The following is a 16457-nucleotide window of genomic DNA, read 5'->3' as shown; positions in this document are numbered from 1 at the left end:
ACCCAGAGGCGTGGGCGATGGTTTGGGATGCGGGATAGGTGCGCAGGGAGCAGCGCCTTACCGTTTCTGGGTGCACGAAACTCTCCGTGCTCCCGGAGTCGAAAAGGCAGGGAATGTTGCGCCCGTTGATCTAGACGAGCATCATGGAGTTCCGCAGGTGCTTTGGCCGCGACTGGTCGAGGATGATTGCTCCCAGCTGTGGGTAGTCTGAGTCTTCTGCCGAGTTGGAGTCACAAAATGGCCACCCCCGTCGATCGCACGTGTCAGGTTTAGAAGATGGCCGGCGCCAAGGTGGCCACCCCCATGAGTCGCACGAGGCCGATGACGCGTCAGAAAGGGGCGTGTCCAGCCGGCGCGCAGCTGCGTTGTGGGGCCTGCGGGCCTGTGAGCTCGATTTTTGGGCCTGTTGAGCTTTTTGTTTCTGGGCCTTTGGCGAAATGCCCCTTCGTTCCGCAGTCCCTACAGGTCGCGGAACAGGCTGGGCAGCGCTGTCGTGGATGCTGGCCCTGCCCACAGAAAAAGCATCCACGACAGCGCTGCCCAGCCCGTTCCGTGACCTGTAGGGACTGCGGAAAGAAGGGGCATTTCGTCAAAGGCCCAGAAACAAAAAGCTCAACAGATCGCTATCTTACCTGGTGTAATTCAATAAAGATCCTGGTTTGGACAAATCAAGGTGTTTGGTGGATTCCTTTTCAAGGTATAGAAGATCAAACACAACATGGTACCGCGAGTGCTGATGATTTTAAGATAACGACGGCAGTGACAACGTTAGACAGTCGGCTGGAAGACCAACCTGGTGAACTGCAGCCTGAGGCGACTCAACACGCTAGAAGATGCTGAAGCTCGAGATGGATGGACTGAGAGCCCCCCAACAGCTTCCGATGCCCGGTAATGTAGATGAGAACTGGCAGCTAATTAAGCAGCAGTTCAAACTTTGTGTTTCGGACCTAGGCCTACGGGCCCAGCCTGATGAAAGGCGAATCGCGTTGCTGCGAAGGGTGCTGGGCACTGACTGGCCAAGGGTGCGGAGAGGGGGTGGTGCGGGAGCCAAGTCCGCAGTGCCATCCGGGGACACCGTGTACCTTGTTGGACTGGTTGGGCATGGGGGTACGCATCATGCTAACATATCGGCCTTTCACCCTCTGCAGACAATGGATATTAGAATACAATCAGCAATGGTGGCCTTCTTCCTAGTCGCCGCAGCCCTGGGGGATGCACTCCGGCTGCACGAGCTGGAGCTGCTCAAGGAGGAGGAAGCTGCAGCAGCGGAGCAGTCGCCCTGAACTTCCAGGCACCTAGCAGGGACCTGTCTGGGATCTCTCCGAGCTCCTTGCACAGTTGCAAAAGCGCCATCACGGATACCCTATATGCCCAGTCGGCACAATACATCTATTTCAATGTGGACCACGCCCACCAGGATGCCAGGGCAGCGGGGTTCGCTGCCATTGCCGACATGCCCCGGTTCCAGGCGGTGATCGACGGGATGCATATCGCCCTACAAGCACCTGCAGATTGCAGGCCACTCCAGACAAACTGAAAGGGCTACTATTTTATGAGCATGCAGCTGGTGTGCAACCATCAGATGTGGGTCATGCACGCCTGCACCCGATCCCAACAGTGTGCACAACACCTTCACTCTGACACGCTTGATGATTCCCGGCCTCTTCGAGGCGCACCCTCGGCTGGGGATTTTGTTCCTGGGCGACAGGGGTTTTCGCTGCGGTCGTGGCTGACGACAGCTATCCGAAGGCCACAGATGGACTCGGAGACCTGCTACAACGAGGAGACCCGCTACAACGATGCCCACGCAGTGACCAGGGGCATGATCGAGGAGTGCTTCGACACCCTGAAGATGCGGTTCATGTGCCTGGACCGTTCTGGAGAGGCCCTTCAGTATGATGCTGGGAGGGTCATGGCGCATCATGGCGGCCTGCTGTGTTCTCCACAACATCGCACAGCAGAGTGACGACATGCTGGAGTAGGATGAACACCACTCCTCGTCGGATGAGGAAGGTGCGGGGCAGGGTGAGGATGGGCTGGACATGGGGCTCACGCAGGCAATGGAGGCCGCATGATGTGGTGCTCCAGGGCCAACCTGCTGCACTACAGGGGTACCGGCTCTGGGTTGTGATGCACAATCAATTGCACAAAGACTAAAGTTGGGTACAACTGTGGCTGTATTACAGTCAGATGCGAGGCCTCCTGCTGCAGCTGGTGAAATGGCAGAGCACTGGTGGTCATGCATATTTATACAGTTCTCCCTGGGCGGAGCCAGCCGGCAGGAGCTACCGGCGAACCTGTAGTGCAGGGCCTACCTTACATCTCCAACTACAGTGGATCACCACATTCACCCCCTGTTAAAAATGAGTCCGGCAGGGGTGACGTGAAACTATATACAATTAGTGGAATTATGTACAGTGGTAGGGAAAGAAATGTCTAAGTTGACGGTCCGGAGTCCGTCAAAGGTTCAGCCGGTCCGGTGCTTTGGTGCTTCGTTGGGATCGGTGTAACGGTGGCGGCGAAGTCGTTGCTGGAGGTGGTGGAGGTGGCCCCGATGGCGGTTCTGATGCTGGCCAGTAATCGGGGAACTCCGGGAGCATGCAGAAGTCCTCTTCATCCTCTTGTACGGAAAAGGGGAGGGGGTGGGTGGTCTGGTGGAGTCAATATTGGCGGCGCGGTGGGAGGTGGGGGGGGGGGGGGGGCGCGTTGTTGGGGGTGTGTGTTGGGGTGGAACCTGACGGTGTCTGGTCCCTGAGTGAGACAGTATCTTGGCAGCCGTCGGGGAACTCAACGTAGGCATATTGAGGGTTGACGTGGAGCAGGTGAACCCTGTCCACCAAGGGGTCCGCCTTGTGGAGTCGGACGTGCCTACGGAGAAGGACCGGTCCTGGAGCAGCGAGCCAAGTCGGGAGCGACACACTGGATGTGGACTTCTCAACACTTTTCGCCAGCTGCAGCAGGAGGCCTCGCATCTGACTGTAATAAATTGATGCACGATCAATTGCACAAAGACTAAAGTTGGGTACAACTGTGGCTTTATTACAGTCAGATGCGAAGCCTCCTGCTGCAGCTGGTGAAATGGCAGGGCACTGGAGGGCATGCATATTTATACAGTTCTCCCTGGGTGGAGCCAGCCGGCAGGAGCTCCCGGCGAACCTGTAGTGCAGGTCCTACCTTACATTTCCAATTACAGTGGTTCACCACAGGTTGGCAATAACAGCAGGTCTGGTCCATGGGATGGAGGATGATGACAATCTGCTTTGCGATGAGCTCTAGTACTGTGCATCGTTTAACAATGTCTGACTCATGCCCATGATAGCACTTTCCACTGTCCACCTGGGTGATTCCTGCATGCGACCTGGCCATCCCATCCCACTGTTCCATCGAATCCCAGGGGTGGCGGAGATGAGGGATGGGATGGGATGGAGTGGAACACTGGATCGGTGAGCGCTGGCTGAACTGTACCCCAACATCCGCCAATTTCCCTGACCTCTTTGCGGCCTGCCTAGACCAGCCCACCCTTCACACCCATCTGACGGAGCACCGAGGCAGGTTGTAACATTGTGAACAGGTGTTTAATGCGACAACATGTATACAGTTTTGTGCCCTAGCCCCTATCGCTAAACTGTGCCCTGCATCCGTACCAACTTAACTGGTGTCTAATTTTCTGCCGTTGCGGGCCCCAATGTTATGTCTCGTTGGATCCCCAGATAGTACATCAGGAGTGGAGGCGGCCTGCTTTGATTCCCGCCCGGTGACCCGGATCCCCTTTGGCGGCTGCCTTCTGGGGCGACTGGGCCTGGATGGGCCCGGCTGCTGCTTGAGTGTCCCAGGTGGCATGGTGCTGCCCTGTTCTGCCCGCTTCCCGCCAAATGTGGCAGGGACATGAGGGGGAGAGTCCGAGATGCTGCGGTGTTCCAGCACCTGCCTTGCGAGAGTCACTGGAACAGGCCCCATCACCACCACCTCCCTACCTCCATCGGGGTGCCCGGCGGTTCCTGGGTTACTCCATGGGACAGGGGTGCGAGTGGAGCTAACCCCTGATGCTCCCCCGTCACATAGCTCTGCCAATTCTGGAGGCCCGCTGCCCTCTTGGCCAGGCTCTTCATGCTTACGGTCATGAAGCACAGGGACTGGACCACCTCCATCTTCATCTGGGACTGTGCCACATCATGCTGCGACTGTGCCACCACCTTCTGGGTCTGTGCCACATCAGCAGCCAGTGACTGTGCCATCTCCCTCTGGGACTGAGCCACCTCCCTCTGCATCTGTGCCATGTTGGCTAGCGCCTGGACAATGTCGCCGACGCTCTCAGGCATGTCTGCTGTGACTGGGCCACACTCAGGAACGCCGCTGCAATGTTTAGGTGGCTCTGGCACATGGCTGCATGTGAGATGGCAGCCCTGTCCTGGGCCTCGACCACCGCCTGCACAGAATGCCCCACGCCTTGGGTCCCTAGCGAACCCTCGCCTCCAAGGCCTCCACCGCAGACGTCACCCATGTGTTGGCATACGTGGCACACATGACTGGCAACACATCCTGCACATGGTTGGTCTCTCCACCTGCAGGTGCTGGATGCTCATCGACAACCCCTCACGTAGTTCCTGGCTCTAACTGCAGCTCCACGATCGATGGGACAGTCCGTTCTAGAAGCCCAAAACCTGTCTGGACAGCAGCTAATCCCTGGGGTCAGCCTGTATGTGCGAAACAGTGGAGTGTTTGACAGTCCGACGCATGCAGCCCAGGTTGTGGGTAGCTGGTGGCTTCAGTGGCCAGGGCACCCGGCTATGGCGGCTTGAATGGGTGCAGGCATACTACACCCTCCTGGTGTAGTATCAGGATATGGGGGTATGGGACGGGGATTGGTGACAGGGGCACAGTGCTGCTTACTCACCCTGGCCGCCCTGAAGAGGTCGTGAAGCGTTTTACGGCACTGCAGGCTGGTCTGGATGGTGTTGCTGCCTCTGCCACCTGCGCCCAGGCACGGCGAAAGGCGCCAGCTGGCAGCCTCTTTCCCGGCCGGGATATAGGGTGGCCCACTTCTCCTCCACGGTGTCCAGGGGGGTATGAGCTCAGTGTCGGTGAATCATGGAGCCGCTCTCGTTGTTCCCATCTTGTTGGCTGCGATGGTGTGTGTGGGGACTGAAGTGTGTATATGCGACTGCAGCTTGTCAGACTCCTGAGTGTCAATCGCGAATCCTGCACCATTTCTCATTCGAATCGATTGTGTTCCACGTGGCCCTGGTGCTAGCCCCTCAGCAGTCACTGAATCAGTCCGGAAGCGGCCAGTTTTGCTGTTGTGGAGGTCCATGTATCCTGTGCCGGCATCAACACTTAGACTCTGGAACCGAGAATTCCGTTGCATGTGTTTTCTTTTTTATAACACAGTTTTGACAGGGGTTGGGGTGGTTGTGGTGATTGAAAAAGTTGTTCAATGTTTCCTTTTTTGGCCATCTGCCCAAGTCTTGGGAGGTTTTAATAGAACCCATAGAATCCCTACAGTGCAGGTCAACTTGAAGGTACAGCAAGTAATTAGGAATGCAAATAAAGGACTTCCGGGTGCGGCAATGACCAGCTGAGTCGCACGTTTCGGCAGCTCCCGGTGAAACGGACTTTTGGGCTCTTGATAGGAGCCCCAACGGCAATTTTGACGGCTAAAAACACTGTGCGGTAAACCAGAAGAGAATCCCCCCTGGATACGGATGAAAAAAGGAGGAGAAAGTGGCCGGATTGCAGTGGATCCTTTAGAACAGCGGCAAGGAAGGCAAGCAAAAACCAAGATGGCGTCGGAAGGTGGCAGTTTAACATGGGGCCCTGAACAACAAGAGTTCTTGAAATGCTGTGTGGAAGAGCTCAAAAAGGAAATGAAGAAAGAGCTGTTGGCCCCGATACTACAGGCGATCGAAGGGCTAAAGGAGGAACAAAAGACCCAGGAGCGGGAGCTTCGGGTCGTGAAGGCAAAGGCAGCCGAGAATGAGGACGACATACAGGGCCTGGTGGTGAAGACGGAGATGCATGAGGCACATCAGAAACGATGTGTGGAAAGGTTGGAGGCACTGGAGAACAACGCAAGGAGGAACAACTTGAGGATTCTTGGTCTTCCTGAAGGTGCGGAGGGAGCAGACGTCGGGGCATATGTGAGCACGATGCTGCACTCGTTAATGGGAGCGGAGGCCCCGGCGGGTCCGTTGGAGGTGGAGGGAGCATACCGAGTGATGGCGCGAGGACCGAGAGCAGGAGAAATTCCCAGAGCCATAGTGGTGAGATTCCTCCGTTTTAAGGATAGAGAAATGGTCCTTAGATGGGCAAAGAAAACTCGGAGCAGTAAATGGGAGAACGCGGTGATCCGCGTTTATCAAGACTGGAGTGCGGAGGTGGCGAGAAGGAGGACGAGCTTGGGCTTCATAAAAAGAAGATAAAATTTGGAATGCTGCAACCGGCAAGACTGTGGGTCACATATCGAGGGAGGCACCACTACTTTGAGACGGCGGATGAAGCGTGGACTTTTATTGTGGAAGAAAAACTGGAATGAGCGGGTTATTAAAAAGAACGTTTGAACAAAGTGGTGGGGCGAATGTGGGGGGCGAAGAGGGGGGTTAAAAAGGGGGGAAAGAGGAGTTTTATGTACTAATCCTGCGATGTAACTTTTCTCTCTTCCACAGGTGGTGATGGGGGGAGGAGGGGAGGTGGAGGAGATGGGGCGTTGGCCATTGGGGGCGGGGCCAAGGGAGAAGCGCGGGCTTGGTTCCCGCGCTATGATAATCATGGCGGGAATAGAGAAGCAGGAAGGAGGGGGCGTCGCACGGTGCGAGCCGAGGTCACGGGGGGAAGCCGAGGTCGGCCAGAGTTTGCTGACTTCTGGGAGCAACATGGGGGGAGTAATTACGCTAGCGGGGGATCTAGCGGGGGGGGGGTGGGAGGGGGGAATTACTGGGTTGCTGCTGCTGGGGAGAGGGGGGAGCTGGTATGGGAGGGGATGGGCGGGGGGGCACCGCCTGGGGGAGATACAGCTGCGTGGGAACCGGGTGAGGAGCTGGAAAAAGGGGATGGCTAATCGACAAGGGGGGGTAGGAAGCCCCCCAACCCGGCTGATCACGTGGAACGTGAGAGGGCTGAACGGGCCGATAAAGAGGGCACGGGTACTCGCACACCTTAAGAAACTTAAGGCAGATGTGGTTATGTTACAGGAAACGCACCTGAAACTGATAGACCAGGTTAGGCTGCGCAAAGGATGGGTGGGGCAGGTGTTCCATTCGGGGCTAGATGCGAAAAACAGGGGGGTGGCTATATTAGTGGGGAAGCTTGTAATGTTCGAGGCAAAGACTATAGTGGCGGATAACGGGGGCAGATACGTGATGGTGAGTGGCAAACTACAGGGGGAGACGGTGGTTTTGGTAAACGTATATGCCCCAAACTGGGATGATGCCAATTTTATGAGGCGGATGCTAGGACGCATTCCGGATCTAGAGATGGGAAAGCTGATAATGGGGGGAGATTTTAATACGGTGTTGGAACCAGGGCTGGATAGGTCGAAGTCCAGGACTGGAAGGAGGCCGGCAGCAGCCAAGGTACTTAAAGATTTTATGGAGCAGATGGGAGGTGTAGACCCGTGGAGATTTAGCAGACCTAGGAGTAAGGAGTTCTCGTTTTTCTCCGATGTCCATAAAGTCTACTCGCGAATAGACTTTTTTGTGCTGGGAAGGGCGTTGATCCCGAAGGTGAGGGGAACGGAGTATACAGCTATAGCCATTTCGGATCACGCTCCACACTGGGTAGACTTGGAGATAGGGGAGGAAACAGGAGGGCGCCCACCCTGGAGAATGGACATGGGACTAATGGCAGATGAGGGGGGGTGTCTAAGGGTGAGGGGGTGCATTGAAAAGTACTTGGAACTCAATGATAATGGGGAGGTCCAGGTGGGAGTGGTCTGGGAGGCGCTGAAGGCGGTGGTTAGAGGGGAGCTGATATCAATAAGGGCACATAAAGGGAAGCAGGAGAGTAAGGAACGGGAGCGGTTGCTGCAAGAACTTTTGAGGGTGGACAGACAATATGCGGAAGCACCGGAGGAGGGACTGTACAGGGAAAGGCAAAGGCTACATGTAGAATTTGACTTGCTGACTACGGGCACTGCAGAGGCACAATGGAGGAAGGCACAGGGTGTACAGTACGAATATGGGGAGAAGGCGAGCAGGTTGCTGGCACACCAATTGAGGAAAAGGGGAGCAGCGAGGGAAATAGGGGGAGTGAGGGATGAGGAAGGAGAGATGGAGCGGGGAGCGGAGAGAGTGAATGGAGTGTTCAAGACATTTTATAAAAAATTATATGAAGCTCAACCCCCGGATGGGAGGGAGAGAATGATGGGCTTTTTGGATCGGCTGGAATTTCCCAAGGTGGAAGAGCAGGAAAGGGTGGGACTGGGAGCACAGATCGAGGTAGAAGAAGTGGTGAAAGGAATTAGGAGCATGCAGGCGGGAAAGGCCCCGGGACCGGATGGATTCCCAGTCGAATTCTATAGAAAATATGTGGACTTGCTCGCCCCGGTATTGACGAGGACCTTTAATGAGGCAAAGGAAAGGGGACAACTGCCCCCGACTATGTCTGAAGCAACGATATCGCTTCTCTTAAAGAAGGAAAAGGACCCGCTACAATGCGGGTCCTGTAGACCTATTTCCCTCCTAAATGTAGATGCCAAGATTCTGGCCAAGGTAATGGTAATGAGAATAGAGGAATGTGACCCGGGGGTGGTCCACGAGGACCAAACTGGGTTTGTGAAGGGGAGACAGCTGAACACGAATATACGGAGGCTGTTAGGGGTAATGATGATGCCCCCACCAGAGGGGGAAACGGAGATAGTAGTGGCGATGGATGCCGAGAAAGCATTTGATAGAGTGGAGTGGGATTATTTGTGGGAGGTGTTGAGGAGATTTGGTTTTGGAGAGGGGTATGTTAGATGGGTGCAGCTGTTGTATAGCGCCCCGATGGCGAGCGTGGTCACGACTGGACGGGGATCTGCATATTTTCGGCTCCATAGAGGGACAAGGCAGGGATGCCCTCTGTCCCCATTATTGTTTGCACTGACGATTGAGCCCCTGGCGATAGCGTTGAGGGGTTCCAAGAAGTGGAGGGGAGTACTTAGAGGAGGAGAAGAACACCGGGTATCTTTGTGTGCGGACGATTTGTTACTATATGTGGCAGACCCGGCGGAGGGGATGCCAGAAATAATGCGGATACTTGGGGAGTTTGGAGATTTTTCAGGGTATAAATTGAACATGGGGAAAAGTGAGTTGTTTGTGGTGCATCCAGGGGAGCAGAGTAGAGAAATAGAGGACCTACCGTTGAGGAAGGTAACAAGGGACTTTCGTTACCTGGGGATCCAGATAGCCAAGAATTGGGGCACATTGCATAGGTTAAATTTAACGCGGTTGGTGAAACAAATGGAGGAGGATTTCAAGAGATGGGATATGGTATCCCTGTCACTGGCAGGGAGGGTGCAGGCGGTTAAGATGGTGGTCCTCCCGAGATTCCTCTTTGTGTTTCAGTGCCTCCCGGTGAAGGCTTTTTTAAAAAGGATTGAAAAGAGCATCATGGGTTTTGTTTGGGCCGGGAAGACCCCGAGAGTGAGGAAGGGATTCTTACAGCGTAGCAGGGATAGGGGGGGCTGGCACTACCGAGCCTAAGTGAGTATTATTGGGTCGCTAATATTTCAATGGTGAGTAAGTGGATGGGAGAGGAGCAGGGAGCGGCGTGGAAGAGATTAGAGAGGGCGTCCTGTAGGGGGACTAGCCTACAGGCTATGGTGACAGCCCCATTGCCGTTCTCACCGAGGAACTACACCACAAGCCCGGTGGTGGTGGCTACACTGAAGATTTGGGGACAGTGGAGACGGCATCGGGGAAAGACTGGAGCCTTGGGGGGGTCCCCGATAAGAAACAACCATAGGTTTGCCCCGTGGGGAATGGATGGGGGATATGGAATGTGGCAAAGAGCAGGAATAACGCAACTGAAAGATCTGTTTGTGGATGGGAAGTTCGCGAGTCTGGGAGCGCTGACCGAGAAATATGGGTTGCCCCAAGGGAATGCATTCAGGTATATGCAACTGAGGGCTTTTGCGAGGCAACAGGTGAGGGAATTCCCGCAGCTCCCGACACAAGAGGTGCAGGACAGAGTGATCTCAAAGACATGGGTGGGGGATGGTAAGGTGTCAGATATATATAGGGAAATGAGGGACGAAGGGGAGACTATGGTAGATGAACTAAAAGGGAAATGGGAAGAAGAGCTGGGGGAGGAGATCGAGGAGGGGCTGTGGGCAGATGCCCTACGCAGGGTAAACTCGTCGTCCTCGTGTGCCAGGCTAAGCCTGATTCAGTTTAAGGTATTACACAGGGCGCATATGACTGGAGCACGGCTCAGCAAATTTTTTGGGGTGGAGGATAGGTGTGCTCGGTGCTCGGGGGGGGAGGAGGAACCAGAAGGACTCTCAGGGTTGTTAATATATACTGTATAATATGTATAGGTCGTTGCTACAGATAATTATATATTGGACTGTTAAATTATATTTTTGGAGAGTGTTACTTGTGATAAGGCAGTTGCCAATTAGGGTTAGTTTTCATTTTTGTTATTTATTATTTATTCATTTTCTGTTTATAAAATAGGTCATTGTTATTTGTGTTGTTATAATATGGTGTAAAGGATGCACAATGTACTGTGTTGGTTGACCAAAAATTTTCAATAAAATATTTTATTAAAAAAAAGGAATGCAAATAAAATGTTTGCATTTATTGCAAGGGTAATGGTATATGAAAGTGGAATTTTGCTGAATTGCATCTGGCTTTAATGAGACCTCAAGTAAGGTACTGCTTACACCTTACTACAAACATCTTGCTTAAGGAGAGCTGTACTTTCATTGAAGTCAGTTCAGTGAAGGTTCACGAGAGGCAGTTTTTTAACTTTCCCCCCACTATCAGGTTAGTAGGCAGGGAAAGACTAAAAACTTTTGGATGGCATTCGCACAGGGTACCCACCTGACCTAACATCTGTAATTTTGTGCTTGAGCTTTGCCCCTGTTAAAGCCCTTTGGTGGCCAATGATTGACTACTTGGTTCCCCACCCAACCTCAATTTGATGGCTGGTGGCAGGAGTTCAGGGTCAGGAGGAGACCCAAGAATGAACCAATAGGAAGGAGGTGGTGGAGGTGTACCTCCATAGCAGCCACCTTTTAACACCATACCCCACCTATCCACAAACTCCAAGAAGGTATGGCCCCTTGAAGCTTCCCCATCTCTGCCCTCCAATATCTCTTCCAAGCCCCCCCTCCCCCTCCCCAATAGCCCTAGGTCTCACCTCCTCTCCCCACTCCACTTAGACTTCTGGGAATTCTCTGATACTGCGGAGACTAGAGAGCTGCAAAGCAATGGGATTGACCGGCAGCTCTCTGAGGCAGGATTTCTTCCTGAATGAGGGGCAGATGTCTTAGCTCCAGCTAATTAAAGTTTGTTGAAGTGTTAAATGACTGTGAGGCAGGGAGTATTAGCAGGGATGTGTTTTCCACTGACAATTTGGATGGTGCGAAGAGAAATCCCGCCATCTTAAAACTCCTGGCCTCAGTGGATTCCTGGTTGATTGAAGGGTTGTCTTATGAGTCAAGATTGAATAGGTTTGGCCTATTCTCTTTGAAGCTTAGAGGAATGAGAGGTAAACCTATTGAAACCTATGTTCATAGAGGGCTTGACTAGTATTATGATCCCAGACCAAAAGTGGTTAAGATACTGGACAGAAACCCCAATATTTTATTTTAATTTTGTAAGACTGTGAGGAAAGGATACTTCTCTCCTGGAGTGATTGCACGAAGAAATAGGGACATGGTATATTAAAATAAACGTTATTATTAATGCAGTATTAAAATCTTTCAACGTCACACCTGAAAATAGCTTCCAATTACCCCTTAAACAAAACTGCTCAGTACAGTGAATACAACACTCTTAATTGCTACCTTTATTCATTTAAACAAGAAAATAAACCATCTCAGCTCTGAATCCACCTTAAATACCAATGGTACAGAGGAATACTTGCTTTACAGAGTTATACTTTGAGAAACAGATCTTTTGACACTGCTTTATTGGAGATCTGACTCCTGTCAGACCCTTGCAGAAATTCTAGCTGTATGACTTCAAAAGCTGTTTCAGCTCCTCCTTGTTCACTGACAAGTCTGCACTGCTTTAAATACTATTAATCTCTTTTTAACTAATCTGCAGCGAGCAAAACCTGACTTGTGGTCCCAGCTTCATCCGGAACTGAACTCAAAATATTTTCTCAAAAGGCCTGATGCCATAGCTCCACCCATCATTTTACCAAGTTGAAAACTAATTAACTCCCCAGTGAATCGTCTAAATCAGAACAAAATTGCATTAGCCCAAGCTTTTTACAATGGTTAATTGCACCTCTGGCTCCCAAAATCTTTCTTGTGTTTCAACCTCAGAATCTTTTAAAACATGATTTCAGCAGACAAGCACACTCTAACCCAGGCTTTTAATCCTTGCTTCATCAAATACTTAAAATACAATATATATCTGAAATTCCTACATTTATCAAACTGGATAGAAGATAAGAGTATGTTTCCCCTCATGGGAAGAAATCTAGAACTTACAATGGGGTTGATCTTTTAAGACTGGTATGGAGGCATTCCTTCTCTGAGAATTGTGAATCCCACAATAGGGTAAGAACCCCTTTTTAATGGATTTGAATAAATTAAATATCATTACCCAGCCCCCTGCCACATGATTTCTCCCTCCCCACCCCACTAACTATTTAAATCTCTTAGGCAAGGTTTAGAACAGTTTTAAAAAAAAGAGATTCAGTCGAGGGCACTCCTGTGGGCTCAAAGTAAATATAGCTCGGGCAGGGTGGATATGAGATGCCCTGGCACAGGATGAGGCAGTGCCAATCTTTGCAAAGGTGCAGTGTCAAGTAAGCCTCATGAGTGGAGGGATTTCCAGTCATGTGTGCTGGTGGGGTGGGGGGTAGAATGGGCAGTTAGGGGGGAACTTGCAGGTATGGGGGCGGGGGGGGGGGATCGCCAGCGATACTTCCGCAGTGGTGGGGGGATGATTGTTGGGGTGGGGAACCCCTGATGATTGTCCGTTGGGAGATGAGGGTTCCACTTTCGTGCTGATAGGGGCAACCTTTAAAGATGGCACACCAATCTCTGTGGAGCTGGGTGCCAACTCTCTCAGGCCACGCCCTGCTATAGTGACTTTCAATAAGAGGCTCAAGATCGGGAGGGAAAACTGGACTGAGCTTGACAGTTTGAAAAAATATGGTAAGGCTCCCCACTAAATGTACAAGATATAGCGAGAAAAGCTGGCAGTGGAGACAACAGGCTACACCCCGCTTTTACGCCCAAGTTGACACAGTCAGAAAATGAGAAATTGCCACGCTAGATAACAATTTTATGCACGTTTAGATCTCTCTATACTTGTCTAAAGTTCCAGTCGTCTGCAGGATTTGGCTGGACGAGCGCATTTTTGATGGTTTAACGACTGTACTTATTTTGATGAGCGAGTTTATAGTTTCATCATACAGAGCACGCAGATGAATCATGCACAGAAACAGATATACACACACTATCAGGAGGAAGGGAGTCATTTGCAGCATTTTCCCTCAATAGATTCATTAAGTGGGTTAAAATAAATGATAGGTAAATTCTGCATGGGATGTGCAGGATCAGCCCTTGAAGTTCAAATAGTATGTTCTTATCCATGCTTTCTTATGTTTTTCTCCATGCAGAATGGTTTACTGCAGTCTCACTTATTGGAATCGTCGTTATACTGGTTCTTATTGTTGCTTTATGCTTTGCCATCTTCTGCCTTTGTCGGAGAGAAAGGTATGGAATTTGCCCCCACTTATGCGTCCTGTATTAGAAAAACACTGGTAATGTAAATATCCCATGAACTAGCATGAATAATATTACCATTCTCCCTCTCTTGCTAATTTGCAGAAAACACCATCGTGTTTTCAAACAAAGTAGAAGCTCAGATGTTTGTTTAAAACCGTTACCAATTGCTTGTGCATTAAAGACTCCGTGCTGTTCCTGCCCAGGTACTGAAGGATATCAGGTAATGATAACCTGTATTTTCAAATATATATGGTTCTGTTAACTTGCGATTACTTTCTTCTGATTTCAGAAATAAATGTATCTTTTAATTGATAGTCTAAGTTATATTGATTGACTTTCAGAAAGGTAAACATATGCAGTCTCAGCTTCAGCAAGCCTGATCATTTTTATACCATTTTAAACTGTAGTCTTAATTAGTTAATTCTTCAAGCCTATGTGCCAGTACAAATGTTTAACTTTATGGATGTTGGTAAGATGATAAACCATTATTCCTATTTTGATGCTATTTTGGAGTTCATTAGCACTACAGATCTCAAATCAAAATTAATTTTACATTTTTTGATCTGAATGTTTAAAAATGATGTCAGTTTCTGAAGATGCAAATTTCAAAATCATTGAAAGAAAATGTACACAAGACCATTACCCTTTACTTCCTAATGCTCACTAAAATCACTGTGTACTAACACAATATCATAGAATTTTACAGCACAGGAAGCGGCAATTCCGCCCATCATGTCTCCACCGCCTTCCAAAAGAGCTATCTAGCTAGTTCCATTCCCCAGCCCTATCTCCATAGCCCTCTAAATTCATCACTTTCAAATATATATCCAACTCTCTTTTGAAACCTCCTGTGGAACCCTCCTCCACCACTCTCCCAGGCAGCACATTCCAAACCCCAACAACTCTCAAGAAGTTTCTCCTCATCCCACTCCTCGCTCTCTTGCTGACCATCTTAAAATTGTGACCCCATGTCACTGACTTACCAACTAGTAAAACAGAATATCCTTCTTTACCTTGTCAAAATTGGTCATAATTTTGAACACCTCAATAGGGCACCTTTTAATCGTCTTTGCTCTATGTAGAACAAGCCCAATTTCTCTAATCTTTCCTTGTATCTAAAATCCATCATTCCTGATATCATCGTAGTACATCTCCTCTGCACTCTCTCCATGGTTTTAACACCCATTGGTCTGACCAATGATTTGTCGAGGTGTAACATCACTTCTTTGCTTTTATTGCCTCTATTGTCAAGGATCCTATAAGAACTGTCTCATTTTTTGACGAAGTGTCATGGATTGGATAATAGATGCAAGCAATATTGGGCGGAACCTAATGGCCGCGTTACGCCCCAGTTTGGGCAAAATGGGTACGCGTTGCAGCCGTCAGATGCCTGGAGAGATCTCTTCTGGGATCCACCCGGCTCAACACGACTCGCGAGATATCACAATCTGAATCCTGCCCATTTTGGACGGGATCAGTTTTTGGCAAATCTGCATATTAGGGTGAGTAGCTAGTCTCACTCTAATATGCAGCTCGCCTGATCTAGCTGAGGTGTTGGGATCGAACCCTTTGCCTCAGCGACCTTAGGCAACGCCGTTCAGTACTGGTCCCCAGAAACGGGGACCAGGTGGAATGGCACTGGGGATGTCGCCCAGGGGATCAGAGGTCCCCAGGAGGTTGCCCTGCTGGTGCCATTGGGGCACCTTGGCACTGCCAGCCTGGCACCCTGTCAGTGTCAAGCTGGTGCCAGGTGGCTGGCATTGTGCACCAGGAATCTGGCCCAGACTGCCCTGCACACGTGAGATGGGGTCCAGGGGGGGCCCAACGACTCCTTATAGGTGATCTGGGTTTCCGGGGGGTCTAGAGATCGGGACACCACTTAAAAATGGCACCCAGATTTCCTCCTGCACTGAAGAGTTATGGTAAGCAAACCTCCTCAGTGCAGGAAATAGGACTAAGGGCGGCCTCGGCGTGGCATTCCTTGCTGAGGCTCCGGAAGCAAAATCCCGTTCGATAGGGTGGGCTTTCAGCACCGGGAAACACCCGACTAAACACTCTCGACACGGGACTCTGTTGCAATTCGGTTAGGTCGCACCCATTATCTTCAAAATGTAACTAATATACAGATATTTAATGATGGTGGAAGTCCTCTTCAATGATTTTACACTTTCAGATTAATAAGAACATAAAACAATGATATAATAATGCAATCAGTGAGAAAATCAGATTTGCTTTATTGGCTGATTTGGATGACAACGTTGTAAAGGTGTCACGTAATGTGATAAAGAACATAGAATCGTTTTATTTGCACTGTTGCTCAATGAGAAAATATGAGAAATTCTGCACAATTTATTTTTTAATACCAAGCTGTAACAAGACTTCAAATTCAAACACAATGATGTCATGTAATGGGCTGAAAGATTCCAATTTGATTTATTTTCGTTCAGTATCACAAATTTTGATGTGAGGAGCAATAGCACACATGGAAATTGTCTTTTCCAAATGAAATAGTAATTATGGGCACCATTTAACCACCTCATCGTGCCCGACTTGGTGTTGTGACGTG

General features: G+C 50.4%; 1 protein-coding gene across 2 annotated transcripts in view; it reads left to right on the top strand.

Annotated features, from left to right (window-relative positions):
• LOC140427288 (uncharacterized) overlaps window positions 1-16457 on the top strand; it is a 442867-nt gene that overhangs the window by 78874 nt on the left and 347536 nt on the right. The window contains exons 3-4 of one of the 2 annotated variants that reach the window (XM_072512862.1): window positions 13783-13879; window positions 13994-14111. In XM_072512862.1, coding sequence (XP_072368963.1) covers window positions 13783-13879; window positions 13994-14111 — 215 coding nt within the window. Of the gene's footprint in view, window positions 1-13782; window positions 13880-13991; window positions 14112-16457 lie in introns of those variants that run through there. The other variant, XM_072512863.1, reaches the window with a different exon arrangement.

Source organism: Scyliorhinus torazame, chromosome 7 (genome assembly GCF_047496885.1).
Source record: "Scyliorhinus torazame isolate Kashiwa2021f chromosome 7, sScyTor2.1, whole genome shotgun sequence".
NCBI classification, from domain to species: Eukaryota; Metazoa; Chordata; class Chondrichthyes; order Carcharhiniformes; family Scyliorhinidae; genus Scyliorhinus; species Scyliorhinus torazame.
Note: the sequence above shows the minus strand (reverse complement) of the source record. Positions and strands in the feature narration are given on the sequence as shown.